Below are 18,047 nucleotides of genomic sequence, written 5' to 3' on the forward strand. Positions count from 1 at the left end.
CCTGTGCAACAAGATTTCTTCTCTTGGTATCAGCTGATTGAATCCAACCTTACAACCACCCACATTTTTTAAAGCTGCAGTGGCAAAAATGAAGGAAATGAAAAGTGAGAAAGTGAGTCACTTAGGTGTAGGCAGAATAGGACTAATATTCCCTTGAGAAACACCCCACCAAGGCATTTGCACCCACGGGCAACATATGGTCCTAGCAGTATTTCACCTCAAACAGTAAGCATTTTCTGTGCATGAACTGATACAACTTAATAATTACTCTCCCAGTAACTAAAGCTTTCACTGTGATAGGCAATCCACACAAACACTCTTGAACCTCCACCGTTCTCCCAGCAGGAGCAAAGAATCCCTTGAAAATTATAGTAACGTCAAAATCCAATAATATCACCTGACATAGAATCGCCTTTTGAGTTCTCGCACGCTTCCACTCCCTTGGGGGAAGGAGTGGGTAATCACGACTTACGGCCTGTGACCCTCAAATTGAGACGCGTATATACAAACATCTTGTGGTAAAATGACACACATTCTGTGTGTGTGTGTGTGTATATATATATATATATATATATATATATATATATATATTTTTTTTTTTTTTTTTACACAGCCTGCCTTAGTGCCTTAGCAGCAGTGTAGTTATGGTTAAGATGCTCAACCCATAGGAAGAAACCTGTTTGGGCGGATTATAACTTTGGCGCTTTCGAGGAAAACTCACCAAACTTTGCATGAAAAGTATATGGCCACCTCCGAAAGATTATGCAAAGTTTGGTGCAGTTTCGTGAGGGGGGGAAGTTTATAGGGGGGTAGGAGGTGCAGGGATCCCAAAACATTTGAAATCCTCATACTGGAAAAATAAAGAAAAATGTGCTCACGCCTACAGCTCAAAACGCTGGACAGATTTTCACCAAGCTTGTGTGAGGAGCGGCAGCTTGGTTCCAAAAGTATGGTTTTGCAAATTTGGTGAAACTCAATCAAGTAGTTCTTTTTAAATTGGCTAAAATGTAGGTCCAAAAATGATGCCATAGATGATGTCATTTGTGATGTCATCTTTGTTCTGGGTGTTAGTGTTCGCAGTGTATGGCGGTGGTGCGAGTTATGGTTGCACAGCTTACCATAACTGGCGAATTTCTTGGGTTTTTCGGTTTTACTTGTAACCATAATGTCCCTTTAACACACATTTTCCATGAATTTGATAGGTTTTTATTAGTGCAACTTAACCATAATGTCCCTTTAACAAAGATTTTTCAATGAATCAATATATATGGGATACATTACTCACCGTAATCTTATTTCTGATGCTTGTATCTGCTTAGATTCACATGCTGTGCATAAGCCGACATCTAGTGGTAGCTGCAGAGTATTACAGTTGTTGTTTTCAAAACTCGAAAATGGACGTCGAAATAGGGCGTGTCAGTAATACTATCCCTAGTGTGATGTCCCCTATACCCATGATCCCTCATGCGTGTATGTCCCTCAGATTGTATTTTTTCTGACATGAGGTAGCCTGAGGAGTAGTGTGAGTACAGTTGTATATCAGACAAGCTCATATGCATCCATGCGCCTTCTCTCCAAGGGGAGGAAGGGTGGGTCGCATGTGAATCAAAGCAGATACAAGCAACAGAAATACGATTACGGTGAGTAATGTATCCCTTCTGAGGCTTGTGGAATCTGCTTAGATCTCATGCTGTGCATAGATTAGCGAGCAGTGGCAGAAGGAGGTGCGATGAGAGAAGGTTCATGAGCAATAAATGTCTTAGAACAGCTTGTCCCACTTGTGGATGTGTCTTGGAATGAGTGTCAATGCAGTAGTGCTGAGTGAAAGTATGTATAGAGCTCCATGTAGCTGCTTTTCAAATACTGTCTAAGGGGACATTTGCAATGAAAGCCAGAGTGGCTCCAGTACCTCTTGTAGAGTGGGCCCTTGGCATAAAAGGCAGTGTTTTATCTGAAACGGAAGAGCACAGTTGGATACATCTGACTATCCATCTGACTATCTGGCTATCACTATAGCCTGGCGCTATGGAGGCAAACAGTTGATCTGTTTTTTTAGCGGTCTGGTCTTGTATACATAGTAGAGGACCTCCCTCCTCACATCTAGTGTGTGGAGTTTTACCTCAGCAGAGCTTTTGGGTTCCTGGAAGAAAGCCGGTAGCTCAATAGACTGGTTAACATGGAATTTGGAAATGAACTTAGGTGAGAACCTAGGGTGAGTGTGTAAAACCAGTTTGTCTTTATGTATAGTAAAGAAAGGATCCTGCACTGACAGAGCTTGGATTACACTGACCCTTCTTATGGAAGTCATGGCTACTAAGAAGGCAGTTTTATAAGTCAGGTGTTTGAGACTAGACTTGTGCATAGGCTCAAAGGGAGGTCCCATGAGCTTAGCGAGTATGACATTAAGGTCCCAACCTGGCGGTGGGTTTGAAATTGGAAGGTGGAGTCTCTTTACCTCTTCCATAAAAGCTTTGATGACTGGTACCTTCCACCATGAGACCTTGTTATGGGAAGTGATGTAGGCTGACAAAGCCGCCAGGTGCACCTTTAGCGAGTTAAACACTAACCCTGCATCGAGTAAGTGGAGCATATAGGTTAGAATGTTTGAAGGAGTAGAATCGACGGGGTTGATTTGCTTGTTCTGGCACCAAATTACGAATCTTTTCCATTTATCATAGTAACATTGCCTTGTGTTCGATTTTCTTGACTCTTTCAAGATATCCATACATCTCTGTGGTAGATTGAGATGTCCGAACTCTATGACTTCAGGAGCCATGCTGCCAAGTTCATCGAGTTGGGCTGAGGATGCACTGTTAGCCCCTCGTGCTGGGAGAGTAAGTTGTACCGGCACAGGAGTTTGATGGGGTCGCACACGGCCAGTTTGGGCAGGTGTGGATACCATGGTTGTCTCGCCCACATAGGAGCAACTAGGATGAGCGTCATCAGTTCTCTGTGGATCTTGTTCACCACTTTCCTCATCAGAGGGGTTTGATGGAAAAGCGTAGGCAAATATCCCCGACAAATTCATCCATAGGGCGTTCCACTTGGAGCCTGGCTGGGGGAACCTGGATGCGAAGTTTGGGCATTGCCTGTTTTCGCTTGTGGCCAGTAGGTCTATAGTGGGGAAACTCCACTGAGAGAAGAGGTCTCCTACGACCTCTTCGTGTAGTCGCCACTCGTGTTCCTCTGAGAGGGGATCTCTGCTCAGAGCGTCTGCTACCGAGTTGAGTTCTCCTGGAACATGTTGGGATGATAGGTAAATCTTCTGTTTGAATGCCCATTTCCAAATTTTCTGAGCAAGCTTGGACAGATTTTGAGACCGAGTGCCCCCCTGTTTGTTTAAGTAAAACATTGCAGTCGTGCGGTCTGTTAGGATCTGCACTGGCTGGTTGGATAGGAGGGATTCGAATGGCCGAAGCGCTCTGAAGACTGCCAGAAGTTCTAGCAGATTGATGTGGTTCTGAGTCACCGTATGAGACCAGAGACCCTGAGCTGTGTGGTGAAGGTAGTGAGCTCCCCACCCTGCCAGGGAAGAGTCTGTTGCGACAACGGCTTGTATCTCTGGATCGCAGAAGGGTTTCCCTTTTGTAAGATTCTCCCTTGTCCACCAGCAAAGACTCTGTACTAGTGTTGGCGGAACGACCACTAGATCGTCCCACTGACCACTTGCCTGAGACCACTGTTTCGCTAACCATTCCTGCATGGGTCGCATGCGCAGACGGGCGTGGGGAACCAGGTAAATGCAAGACGCCATTATGCCTAGCAAACAAATAGCTTTGCGCACACTTATTTGGCGAACGGCCTGATATTGAGGAATTTGCAGGACCAAATTTTGAATTCTTTCCTCTAATGGGAAGGCCAACCCCTCTTGGGTATTTAGGACAGCTCCAAGGAATTGTTTTGAGGTGCTTGGCACCAAGCTTGACTTTTTCTCGTTGATTGAGAAGCTCAATTGGAAGAGGAGGTTGATGGTTCTTTGAATGTTTAGTCTGCAAATTAGAGGGGACTCCCCTGCAATGAGCCAGTCATCCAGGTAAGGGTACACTGGGATAGCCTCCCTGAGTAGGTGCACCACCACCACCACCACCACCAGTACCTTGGTGAATACCCTTAGAGCCAAGGCTATTCCAAAGGGCAGCACCTTGAATTGGTAGTGCTGGTTGTCTATCTTGAAACACAAGAATCTTCTGTGCGCTGGGAACATTGAAATATGAAAATAGGCATCTTTCATATCCAATGTTGCCATGTAATCCACCTTTTTTAGTAGAGGGATTACCTCTTGTAGTGTAGTCATGCAGAATTTTTGTGGCTTGACATACCTGTTTGCAGGGCGCAAATCTAATACTGGGCGCATTGTCAGATTTTTTTTGGCACAAGGAAGTACGTTGAATAAATACCGTGTTTACCTGGTTAACCGAGACGACTTCTATGGCGTCCTTTGCTAGCAGAACAGCGATTTCCTTGAGGAGGATCTTTTGATGTTCCAGCGAGTGTATTCTTTGTCACGGAGGATGGTCTTGGGGGTGCCTTAGCAACTCTATGCAGTATCCTCCGGGCACTGTGGACAGCACCCATCTGTCCAAAGTGATCCCCTCCCATGTGTGGGTGAAAGTGGAAATGAGCCCCCCTACTGGGGATGCATGGGAGGGGATCTGAAGCGGAACGTCACTGCTTGTTGGGTGGCGTACCACCTCTGGCGGGGCTGCCTCTACCCTGTGTGTTACCCCTGCTCTGCCCTCTGGGGTAGCCCTGTGAGGACTGGGTTTGGTTGTTACCCCATGAAGTTCCCTGGTTTTGGTAATAATTGGAACCCCTTTGGGAATTTTTGCCCCGAAAGTGGAGAAAATTGTTGTTACCCCTCTGTCAAGAGGGTTTGTTGGTGAGTTGGCCAAGAGATTTCAGGGTCTCGTACTCATCCTTTGCCGTTTTCAAAGCTTCCTCAACTGCCTTGCCGAATAGTACATTCGGCTCCACAGGCATATCTATTAGGGTTGTTTGGGTTTCAGATTTGAAACCTGACTGTCTAAGCCAAGGGTGACGCTTGATAACAGTGCCCTCGGCGATTAACCTCCCAGCATTATCCACTGCATCAAAGTTAGTCTTTAACATGCAGCCTGACACAGATCTCCCCTCTGCTGGCACCCGAGCCAACTGGCTCTTTAAGGGGTCAGGTGCGGAGGAAACCAAGGCGAACACTTCCTCCCACTGATGGCAATTGTAGCTTGCCAAAAGGGTGGCGCTGTTGGCAATTCTTGTCTGATAGGCCGCAGTGGGGGCAACTTTCCTTCCCAGACCATAGAGATGTTTGCTCTCCTTATCAGGAGGTGCTTCTGAGGAAGCAAGCAGGGTGCCTGCCCTCTTCCTGGTGGTTGTCACTACCAGGGAATCAGGTTTTAATTGACCCCTCATGTACAGGCGATTGGAGGGTGCGGCACGGAACAATTTCTCGACCCGCGGATTCTCGAGTGAGATTTGGGGTCTGCAGCGAGGGATCAATTCTGCGCTGGATGGACTTTAGCAATGGGATAGCCTGAGTAATAGCTTTCTTAGCCCCTAGGATTTCCTCAGCGAAATCCCCGTCTTCCTGAACACCCTGTGTGTCAATACTAAAGTGGGCAGCCGCCTTAGCCAGCACCTCATTAAGGAGGGGTTGGTTGTCTACAGGGGAGTCATGCACCGGGGTCTTTAGGAACTGGGGAGTTAATGTTGTAAGATTCAGCTTCATTATCCTCTTACTGGTCTTCGTCATCCCCATAATAAGGGTCACCCGCCTGGTCAACAACATATTGAGGCTCTGTTTCATCACAATATGAATCAGGGTGGTAAGGCTCCACCACAAAAGGGTCTGTGACCAAGCCCTGGAAAGGGGCGTCTGAGCAGAGCCTCTTAGTAGGGGGTTGAGGGGACACATGTGTTACCTTGAACCCAGAAGGGGCAGAGGTGGGAGGGGTGTTAGAGTAACTACAAAAGTAGTTGGGGTCCTTTTCATAAAAGTTAGCCATGAAACTTAATATTTTCATGACCCTGTCAATGTCTGCTGAGCTCCACTCTTTAGAGCTAGGAATAATTACTGGTTCTAGTTCCTCATCAGTGCCCATATCCTCAGCAGTGGGAGGAATGAGTTTTGATTTTGCGGTAGGTTCCAAAACTTTGGACTTCCCTGTTACCTTTGGGGCCTTATGCTTCTCCCTATGAACATGGGCATCCGAAGATGTCTTTGTGTTTATCACCTCCCCCGATGGCTAGAGGAGTGTTTACTAGACTTTTTAGGGGCCACCGAGGGGTCCGACGCATCGTGTCGAGTTTCAGAGGCGGGATTCGAAGAAGGACGTCGAAACTCGGGTGTACGGTCAGACGCAGCGCGTCTAGCCTCTAGAGGGTGCCGGGCGGTATCGTCATCCGACGACTGGGCCTCGGGAACGGTTGATCGGGCGACACCTTTTCCAACCGAAGACGGTTGGGCCTTGCCATGAGGTGAACGCGAACACCCAGAGTACAAAGATTCATTGGACCGCTCTCGTGGTGTAGTCCGGTGCCGCTCGCTCGACACGTGTCGAGTCACGGCCAGGGCTGATGTGTTTAGTGGTGTTAGAATGTGTAGGGCTTTCGCCAGCCAGTCCTTCGAGGTCGGGGGCCTGCGCACGGGTGTTCGAAGTCACCCCTTTGCCCTTGCCGTCCGATTCGGCGGCGTTGCTGCCATCGCTGAATGTCCCTTCTACGTCCATCGCCTCTAGTTGCCTGGCGTAGTGGGCCCAGTGTTTAGTTGAGCTGTCCTTAAGGGTCTTCGGCTTGAAGAGCTTGCAGGCTCGACATGTAGCCTCAGGCTGGTCTCGTGGGAGACACAGTGTCAATGAGACAAAACAGGCGGGTTGAAGGAAAATAAAAATGCTGGTCTTTATTCAGACTTAACAAAATGCAGGGCAGAAAATAACACAAAGTTCTTTTTGAAGAAGTCTTCCTGATGTTCCTTTGTTTTGAGCAATGGTTTTTTCCTCTGCTTCCTTGTAGGGCACGATGTATGGACCTCTGGCAGGCTTCTTTCTCCTAGTCCTCATACGCCCAGGTGCTCCCCGTAGCTCCGGAATCCACGTCTGATCGGTTCTGCGAGGAGAACAACAATGAACACCCTTCTGCAAACCAACTTGCTCTTTTTATATATGCCGGGTGCAATTGGCCAATCAAGTTCTACTTCCTGTCTTAGACCATAAGAAACCCTCCAGGCCCGCCCCCTTTTCCCTGTGACCCCATCGTCCTGCACCTTCCTGCATCTGTTCCCCGGAATGCCCTTTGGTAGCCCAGGTAAGGGTTGGTTGTGAAGTGGTTTTGTAATTTGTGGCGAAGCCTGGTTGGGCTGGGTATCCCTTGTGAGTGATTGCTCCCTACGTGCTTTGTACTACTGTGCAGTAGTTCACCCTCCTCCTGCCCGCGGTTGAAGCACAACACGTGGACGGCGTCCCCGCGTGGTGACTGTTTCTTCTTCGCGGGCGGCGTCCCCGCGTGGTGACTGTTTCTTCTTCGCGGGCGGTGTCCCTGCTTGGTGACTGTTTCTTTTTCCCCGTCCCTGGGTTGCTTCCAACAACCGCCGCTCGGCTGTAGAGTCGGGTCTCCACCGCGGCTAGGGTCTCTCTCTCCTCTCCCCTTTGTTGTCAGCGTCGCGCTTGCAATGCGAGCCCCTCCCTTTCGGACGCGGCTCTCCGCTTCTCCTTCACCGAACTCGGGGAGTTAGTCTTCGCGGGGCCGCTTTAGCAGCCGCGTGTCTGCCGGCTGACATAGTGGCGGCTCGTTTCTGAACATGTCGGGTATTGTTACTTGAGTAACCCTCGCCTTTCATGAGGGTCGGGGTTGGTTCTTCTCCCACCCCGGGAATCTCCTTCCCATATTCGCGGGTTTTGCAGTCCCCATTGTCTGGGTCGTTACACACAGATTGCACGGAAGGTGCTTATCCACCGAGGGAAACTTCCTATTGCATTTCGGCCAGAATTTGAATGGAGTACTCTCCATATTGTACAATATGGCAGGGGGGCGAATATATATATATATATATATATATATATATATATATATATATATATATATATATATATATATATATAGGGGGAATAAAGAGCCTATATGACCACCCCCCCATTCTCCCTACTGTATAGGGCCGAGGCCAGAGGCCTTCCAAGGCCGGAGTCCGTCGTGGCAGTCCTCGACGGTTGATTTCTCCGATCTTCTTCGGCGTACGGTGGGAGGAGGAAAGGAGAAGTATTAACGGTAATTGAACTATAAAACGGCTAAGAGCCGAAGGAACTCCGCAACATGCATCCGGCTAGTATGGCGGAAAAAAACAATCTGAGGGACCTACACGTGTGAGGGAACATGGGTACAGGGGACGTCACACTAGGGATAGTATTACTGCACCCCATATTTCGACGTCCATTTTTGAGTTTCGCAAAAACAACTACTGTAAAACTCTGCAGCTACCACTAGATGTCGGACTATGCACAGCATGTGATCTAAGCAGATTCCACAAGCCTCAGAAATATATATATATATATATGTAGGAAAGTCGATTTGAGCCAAGTCACACATTCCACAACGCCACCTAGTATATATGTCCGAAGGCAGGCTTCTCCAACCTTTTTGTGTATGGGGCCGGGTCATAACCATTCTTTCATCAAGTGGGACATGCTCAAGGATATCCTAGGAAACGTTACCAGATAAAGACGCAATGTCACAGGACCTTTAAAGCAAATGACATTACAGGACAAAGAACATGGATTGCAAATTTGGTTCTAAATCCAAAATAAAAAACAAAGTAAATGCAACAATAAAATTGTACAGCCTCACATGCACATGTAGTGCCATTACATGCTAGTTTCAGCTTTAAATACTTCACTAATGCTATGCATTGCCAGCTAATACCTTATTATTTGCCTGGTATAGTCACTATATGTAAGTTACAGCCTCACAGGTGGAGGTACTGCTACCATATCCCCAAATGCAGCTTCAAAGGCCTTAGTAATGGCATCTAAAGTATGTCATGTTGTTATATACCTCAGAGCTACCATATGCAAGGAAGAGACTTGTGCTTGTTGTGTCAGCATATGGTATATCAAGTGTTCTTTCTCATGCCTAAGTAATATCATCTAATGCCACCCAATGTCTCATATGTCTGCTAGATTCATCATATGTAAGGATCATCATGACATGTTCAGCTTCTGCCATCATTTGATAAGTGCAACCTCAAATGCCTCATTGAATGTTTTCCAATGTCAGGTGTTTTTCGAATGTGCCTTGTAGATTTTTACATAGTGATAGGATAGAATCGTTCTACATTATATACTCCTCACAAGTAAGGTGCATCTGGACACGGCCAGATGTTTTTTATCATGTGCATGCCCCCGCACCTGCCACAGTTAAATCAAATTCACAGCACCCCAAGTACCCTTCACCCACAACACAGTTAAATCAGGGACACTGCCAAGCCCGCCTGCCTACCAGCCTATCTACCATTCTTACCGGATTGCCTGTGCTCGTTCTCAAGTCAGAGTTTTGTTGTGCACAGTGCTGCGTTGATCAAGAGAAGACCCACGCTCATTAACAGCCACTCTCTGCTGCTTCAGCTAACACCATGTTGTTAACACAATGACATGGTGTGTAAGTGAAGAAGGTTTCCCTTCCCTTTTCTCTTCACCAGCCATTAGGAAGATTCCGAGGGGAAAGGGCAGTGATGATGGTGGAAACTACAGAAAGTCAACATGGCATTCTGAGCCATGTTTACTTTCTGTTTTACAATGCTTGCCAGAGAAAACGGCTTGGTGGGCCACAAGTTGGACATGCCTGTCCCAAGAGCACTCAAAGTGTTACACAAAGGATTCTATGCCAGTGGAGTGAGCAGAGATGTGGATGTGAACGGAGGATAGCACAGGGGCAATGCGCTGGTCTTGGAAGCAAGACCATGCAGAGAAACAGAGGTTCGAATCCCGGATCCATGCTTAGAAACCGAACTCTGGTGCGGTATTAGGCGTGTTATAAAAAACAACTAAATAAATAAACATCCAGGTTACAGATGCACACACATACGTATACACAAAATAAATTAATATATATATGTCACAGCTTGCTGTCTCTTATACTATCCCATTGATGGTGTTTGAGGTTTCAAGCAGAACAGGTGGTCACGTCAGTCTTTTCCAGTTCTCATGTATCCTACATATCGATATGATGGATTCGGCTCATAGCACACACAACCTCATCAGAAGTACTACTTATAATCCTTTCAGACTTTATGGGCATGCAAGGGGGATCAAGTAAGAAAACTCAACTTAATGACATGATGCTTATTTATAGGACAACACCAATTGTTCTAAATGGCTGCAATAATTTACTGCAAAAACCTATGTTGTTAAGCTTTGTTGGAATAAAGGAACCGAATTGTGAAGCAGGCATGCATGCTACCTGTAGTATGCAAAGGAAGGACGTCCCTTTAGTCCATTTCAATTGGTAATTAAGTTTTGGCAATGGCAAAATTGAACAAAACAATTCTGTGGCTCCATTCTGATATCGGATAAAAACATCCTTGCATCTATATCCACCACCACGCAGTAAATTGGGTACATTGAGCCACATGATTCTATCTGAAAAAGACATCTATTTGATGATGTACACACCATTGCACAGTATATGAAATATGCTTTAGCCTATGAATATAAAACAGTCACCAAACTTTACTGACTAGCCTCAGGCAACCGTAACAATGGTCACATGGTATTTGTATAGGACTAGCTGTACCTCTGAGATCTCTGTTGAAGTCGTGCAGCCTCCTGATTTCCCCTTCCAGTTTGTTCTTCATAGCCTTGTCCAGAGCTTCTCTCTTGGTGGTGTTCTTAACCAGGCTTTCGTAATCTTCAGAGATCCTCTGAATTTCCATTTCGAACTAGACGACATGCAACATTCATAGTTAGCTGGAGCGAATGACCTATTGCCCTTTACAGTTTATCTTCTAGGAAAGCCATGCAACAATCATTATAGAGCAATTAGAAGGTTTGATCTCACTTGCTCCACTTATTAAATGACGCATAGGGGATTCCACTTGTAACAAAAGCTTGCATGATCAAACTTACAATTTTTAGAAGAGTAACCAATTTTCTTTTCTTCACCAAAGCCATTGTTTTAAAATTCTCTTTATTAAGTTTTACAAATTCAAATCAGGCACTATAAGGTGCCTAGAAGAAAAAAAGAAAAAAGTAAAAGAAAAAAAAGAAGGAAAAACAAACCTAACAACCCACCGCCACCCAACACAACCCAATCCAACCCCCACCCTGAATCATTCCCCACCTAATTATGGTTCATCAAATAGTTTATCAACTAATCAGCACGTAACAAGCACCATATGATAGTTCTAGGAATCAGAGTCCAGGGTATTACTATACAATGTTTGGCTCATCTCATATTCTTGTACCTCTTGTCCTCACATCATTCCCAAACCAAAAACGGGCGAATGAGACAGGGAGCAGGTGAACAGGATCCCATCAACAGCAATAGGGTTCATGTCTTTACCATCTATGAGCGCAGGGGGGGGGGGGACTAGTAGTCATGTGGCCTGCTTCCGCTGGGAAGAATGGGGAAAAGAGGTTCCCCATCTTTTGCAAAGATTCAAAGCAGACAACCACTCTTGTAAGGTCGGGGCTATCCGTCTCCTCCTGGCCTTACCCAACAGCGCATTCGCCACCAAAGAGGCCATCTCAAGAAGTTTGTCTTGTTTAGATGCTAGATCGAATCAAGCCAAAAGCCAAGTTTCAGGTACCACTTTCCTCATCACCCCATAGATCCCTTCCCAATAGGACTGTATATGTACACACTCCTACACCATGTGTATGTAATCCGCGGGGGTCATCTGACACCTTGGGAATGCCGCTGATCTGTCGTGGTGGTATTTATGCAATCGGGCAGGTGTGAGGTATATCTGATGAATTAATTTGAAATGTATTAAGCAATATCTATTGTTCAGGGATATCTGCCTTGACCGCATACATATTTTTCCCCCATTACTGTTTTCTGGGACTTTCCTCCACAGAGACGCTGCCCACTTTGACCTGAACGTAGTGTGTACTCCCACTCTCTGCGCCTTTATTAACATAGAGAGCCGATATCATCCCAGTGGTTCCGGGAGGCCCAGCCACGAAGAGCATCAAGGGGGGACTGCCCATGAGCTTTGGGGAAGTTTGACCATCTTGTGCACAGAGTTTCCCTCAACCAATAAGTAACATTGTCACTGCATTCCAGGGGCCTTTTCCCTTCAACGTATCCCATACAATAAACCTGCCATTCTGTACCAAGTCTCTGAAAATGTGTCTTAACGCATATTCTGGGCTGAATATCCCTGTTTCGATATCCCTCGGCATTGCCGGATCCCAGGCCCATATATATTCAACCAAAGGAAGGGATACATACATAATCAATAACACAACATACTACACCCTAAAATATCAAGAATCTTACCGCAAACACTTAGCAAATGTTGGCTGCGTATAGTGTAATTAATAACATATACGATGTTTCCTAAAATATCATATTTTAATTCATTTACTTATTATAGCACAAGTATCAAAAAAACATTAAAAAACACATATACACAACATATCAGTATACAATGATAAAAGAATTATTCCACCTCACAGAACCAAGTTCACAAATGCTTGAAACACCAAAACACAGTAGCAACTTAATTTCTCTTGCTTCCTACTGTGTCAACATAGCCCTTTGCAGGTTTCCCACTGTATCTGACTGAACACACGACGTCAATTACTTCATATCGTCATGCATAGCCCGAAGGTGCTCACCATTAATTAGAGGTATGTTGACACCCCCCTTTTTCTTGCACCTATATTTAGGGCTCACCCTAGCATGGTGGCACACACATTTACTTGTTGTTTTGTTTACATTGTTTTTAGATTATGGTTTGACTTGCGACTCATCCACATCCATTACTCTACTCTTTGGAATTCTTCTGTGAATCATGATATTTGATGACTCTACCCTAGAACCAAATAACTATCCGAACTAGAAACACCAAATACAGTGTCGATCATTTTTGGTATGTGCTATGTATTGGTCTATAGCTCATCAAACCTCTATGCATTGAGCACTGTGCAGAGTTTTGAATCTAATCAGATCATTCACATGCAGATGATTATGTTTTGTTGTTCTGTCTCTGCTTTTACGTCACAACTTTGTAAACCTTTTTAGAATAAATTTAGTTTTAACTATATGTGTGCCTCAATAGTGTGATCTAATCATGTTACACTAGATTTAGGTGTTCTGTCAACCACCACCCAGCGCTAAAGGGAGAGGTAGCCTCGACTCACCTTGCTCTATATATTACTGTTGGTGAGACCGTGAATATTCCAGGACATAATGTTTAATGACTCACCCTCCCGGTCTTCTCAAATATTCCAACAGCGTTCTATATCCCTGACCTGACAAGGAGACATAGTGTTGTACTAATATGCCTGGGGCATAGCGTCCCGGAAAACAGAACATCACATGTGCTTCATAATTAAAACTGTAGAACCGTACCGGCATAACTACCCCCCCCTTAGGCCACGCCCCACGCCAGAAACCAGAACGTACCAGCAGAAAACATGCCACCCCCCAAAAAACTAACTATTAAACCCCAAATATGCAGTGACTGTGAAGAGAACAGGGAGCCGACAGAGGCCACATGGGCTCTCTTAGTCCAACAACTCACCACTCATGTTTCCCAACAAAGGAAGACCTCTGCAAACCGCCCACGGGTCGCTGACCGTACGGGGTCACACCAGCCAAGTGAAATCTAGGAGAACTGTTGTAATAGTCAGGGGTGTCTTAGTGGCCAAGAGTAATATAAATCGGACTAAAAAAAAGTTTACCTAGCTGCAATGCTGAGACATCCACCTTGCATGTCAGGTTGTCAGTGCTGTTCTTGAGAGCCAGAAGAGTGTGATTCAGTGAATTCACATCAATCTGCGAGGGATTGGGGTGTGTCGAAGCAGGAGGCACATGCTGGTCTCATCAAGCATAGTGATACATTTTGGCCTGCTTCTTGGGGTTGCCCATGACAGAACAGTCCATCCAACCGTGCCATGGATCCCTACCTCCCAATGATCACCAGTGCACAGACCTCCAACCAACGGCACAGCCCACCACGCGCCCACCGCAGACAATCCGGCTCTCAGTAGAAGTACATACCCCACATGCACAGATTAGAGTTTTCAAGGTCCTGGGGCAGGGCTACTCAGAACTCACAACCACTTCCTGGGCAATTGTGGTCTTCCTTGTTATCTGCAGGGACTCCAACTACGCACGTGTTCCTCGTTGCAGCGGTATGGTATGGTAATGTTTATTTGTATAGCGCCTATACACAGGCAAGTGTTTCAAAGTGCTCAAGGAGGGAAAGAACAAGGGGGAAAAACAGTCGCTCAGAGCCCTTGAATTTCTGAGCCGATAACGGTTTGCACAGACAGATTAAGTGAATGTTAAACATTTAACAGTTTAGATACAGCAAATAGGCCTGTCAGCGATTCTGTGTTTTTTCAAGTGCGCATTAAGGGGTGAAGACAAGGGAAGCGAGCAAAACACAGGACACGCTCCCACCAGGTGTCCAGGAAGATTTAGCAAGGATGTTTAAACAATTGCGCATTCCTGTGGTCCTCACACACACCCAGCTGGAGAGGGCAGCACTCACTTTATTCGTAGGGTGATCCGTTGTTGCCGGATAAATGTAGACATGATTGCACCCCCAATGTGTTGCTGGGCCTGTGCTCTACACTCCCGGCTCCACCCCCAGGCCGTGTTCATCACCCCCCTGTGCGCGAGCTCCGGGGGCTTCAGTGTCTGCAGTGCACAGATCCGATGGGCGGCCCACACTCCTCATCACCAAGAGAGGATCCCCCGGCCCGGTGACAGGGCTGTAGGGCAGTGGAGAGAGCCTCAGCCTTGGCCCCACAAGTCAGTTCACCCCCGCCCAACTCTGTACCGGTGCAGGGGGCCAGAGCGGCAGTATTCGTGCTAGAGCCGGCAAGACGTCTGAAGCTTTTCAAGGATCGGGGGCAGAGCTGCCCGGCGGGACAAATCGCTAACCCGGTTCCATCACAGGTCCTGGGACACCCAGGGGCGACTGCCTCACTCTTCCAATCAACCCGCTCAACCTCTGATAGCATGACAGGCGCGGAGGACAGCCAGCTGAACGAGTAGTGCTTCTCTGGATCGAAGGTCCGATCTTCACCCAATTTAGATTAGTGACAGCATGATTTTCTCAGCTGTTCGTTTATTTGTTAGTTTCTCAGCACAGTTACAGAAAAAGGAGGATTTTTAAAGGATATCGGAGTCGTTTTGACAGAGCTTTTCAGGTGGCTGGCGGCCATCTAGTATGTAGTCGCGCTGCAGCGGCCCCCCACCAAAGCCATTGTGAGGGAGACTATTAACAAATTACAAGAGTTTATTGACCTACTCTACATCTACACCCACCATCTCAAATTTGGCTTTGTTGCATTAGGTGGACATGAACCTGACTTGGTAGCAGTATCCCAACAGCAGTACAGCAATGTTGACAATCTGGTCCTTTATGACTATACCAGACCTACGAGAAGAATTTGAGAACTGGGACCAGGTCAGCCTATACAGTAATTGAAGGTTGCCATGAACCACTGCTCTAAAGAGTTATTGTGAGTTGTGTCTAGATACAGTCAATGATGTTCACACCCTCTAATATTGTTCAACTTTGACAACTAGCACCTCTGTGACATCCCAAGAGCCTCTATCGGACGTCACATCTCTGTATCAATATTGCTAAACATCAACCCTATATTAAATAGTAAAACAAAAAAAAATTATTACTATGCTTTGGGGGTAGTGAAGAATTATGGAGTACCACTAAATGGTGCTCCAATGTGTACCTATGTATGTTGTTGAAAGAACAAATATATAACTCACAGGGTTGCCCCTATAGGTTTAGGAAAATATGGCATAAATGGGGCAGTACAAGATGAGATTATCTTTGACATACTTGAAAGAATGAAAAAGATCACACATAGTATTTGCAGCCTTGTTATACATTAGATTAGATTATGTTAATAAATTCTTACTATGGTATACAGTTTATGGGGCTCATCACGCGTTTACAGGTAACCTGCCGGTAATTCCGGCAGATTACTGGCAAACCCGCCTTACCGTTACTGGCGCTCGATATCCCGGTATGACTGGGATATTATGGGTGGCAGCAACGTCAGTAAGTTCCCATTCCATAGAGTCCAGTGTCCGCGCTCAGTAAGGAACGAAACTGGAGTGCCATCAGAATGACGTGCGCTCAGAGCCCGCGAGAGAGTAGTGCCTTTCTGGCATTAGTCTCTTCCGTGCGTGCACTGCATAACATTTCGAGAAATTAAGTTGCTCGTAGAGATTCAGTGAAGAGTTGTAAGAAGGATATTAAAAGGAAAAGTAAAAGAAGGAGAGCGGTTGCCTTCTGACAGAGATTTTTACAAGTACAACTGTAGTAGGAGCATCGAGAGAAAAGAAAACAAACAAACAAAGATTCTTTTGAGTTAATTCCTACCAGGATTACTATTAATCTTCCAGCACACTGCGGCGGGTCACAGGTATTGGAAGTTTCAGAGAGAGGTTGAGGAGAAGGGAGGTAGTTAAAGGAAATAACTAACTAACGTGTACTCTGTGCTCTCTGCAGATTCCTGATGACTGCTCAGAGGGAGCCTGTGTTTTCTTTTTATTTTCTCCACTTCCCTTTTCCCCACGGGTGGTAGCGTCTTCAACCGAGAATTGAAACAAGTTGTTGGCAGAAGGCCGAGGAGGAATTGTGATGTTTGGCAGGTTCTGCAGATTTTGCTTGACGGTGGCCGAACACGCAAGGGCTGTTTTAGGTGTGCATGAGGGTTAGGATAACTTTTTCCTTCCCATTTCCCTCAAAGGTAATTTACAAGCTAGCCGTATCCACGTGAGAAGAGTAGGTGGCGCGCCGACACTCTGGAATAGACTGTTAGCTGGGTAATTAACATGCGTTCTCAACCGTCTTTCAATCTTGATTGCCAAGCAGTGAGCAGCGTCTGGCGGCTTGGCTCAGCAGAGCCCATTGCTCTGCGTATTACATTCATCTGTTAGGCAGGAAAATATGCTTCATTAAGCGGTACAAGAAGACACCCTGCAAATCGACAATCTATGTCCTGTGCCTCAAGGGGAATCCAGTAGGTGTGAAAGCTTAGTTTCGGACAGTGGCTAGTAGTGTCTGAGAATTGCAATTTTTATCTGAAACATTTAATGACACTACGCTTGGTCCGGTCTAGTGCTAATGCTACCCCCAGCCTGACCAGAGCAAAGCGAATACAAATCCTGCTCCTATATCAGGGAGAAGCTTGGTGTGAATTGGAGCAGCGCGAGCACTCAACAACCCTGTAGTTTCTATACTTGTCAGGGAAGTGTCCTGGCAGGTGTTCATCAGCAATGGTGTAAAAGTACCATTAAGAGGAATATGAACCAGAGTAAATCCAGGAATTTGACTGCAAAGAAATCACTTTTGAGACTCCTTTGACAAGTTTGAGAAAACAGAGTATACATTTTCAACAAAGATCAAAATGTTTACATCAAGTTACAGTGATCAAAAATTGGACACTTAGTTCAAGAGTATTGTTAAAAAAGGGAGAAGTAGCAAACTCTTGAAGCTGATTCATTTAAAAGTAGTTGAGCTAACAGGTAGTTAGGTTAGTGAGAGAAAGCTAGGGTTATATTAATCACCTTTTTCTGATTGAGGACATTTATTGTTCAATAAACTGTTATACCTTCTGGTATTCCGGCTCAATAGCCTCAAATCACCACAGCTAACAGCCTGGGCTGCTCTTAGCAGACATTTGCAAGGCTGAAGGCAACCATGACCAGTCGACCTGTGTTGCTCTCCCTAAACATTTCCTAGTAGAGCCATCAAAAACCTGCCTCCGTCAGATTTCATCCATCGGGCATGTCATTTTGAATTCACTTTGACATACATTAGAGACCGGGCGGTTACGTCCCTTCACATC

At 45.8% G+C, this 18,047-nt stretch overlaps 1 protein-coding gene across 2 annotated transcripts in view; it reads right to left on the reverse strand.

The window, feature by feature from the left end:
- The window catches only part of AMOTL1 (angiomotin like 1), a 1,007,056-nt gene that overhangs the window by 275,507 nt on the left and 713,502 nt on the right, over positions 1 to 18,047 (reverse strand). For both annotated transcript variants that reach the window (XM_069639243.1, XM_069639245.1), the window contains one exon: positions 10,777 to 10,921. In XM_069639243.1, coding sequence (XP_069495344.1) covers positions 10,777 to 10,921 — 145 coding nt within the window. The remainder of the gene's footprint in view (positions 1 to 10,776; positions 10,922 to 18,047) is intronic.

Source organism: Ambystoma mexicanum, chromosome 7q (assembly GCF_040938575.1).
Source record: "Ambystoma mexicanum isolate Mex_15411 chromosome 7q, UKY_AmexF1_1, whole genome shotgun sequence".
NCBI lineage: Eukaryota > Metazoa > Chordata > Amphibia > Caudata > Ambystomatidae > Ambystoma > Ambystoma mexicanum.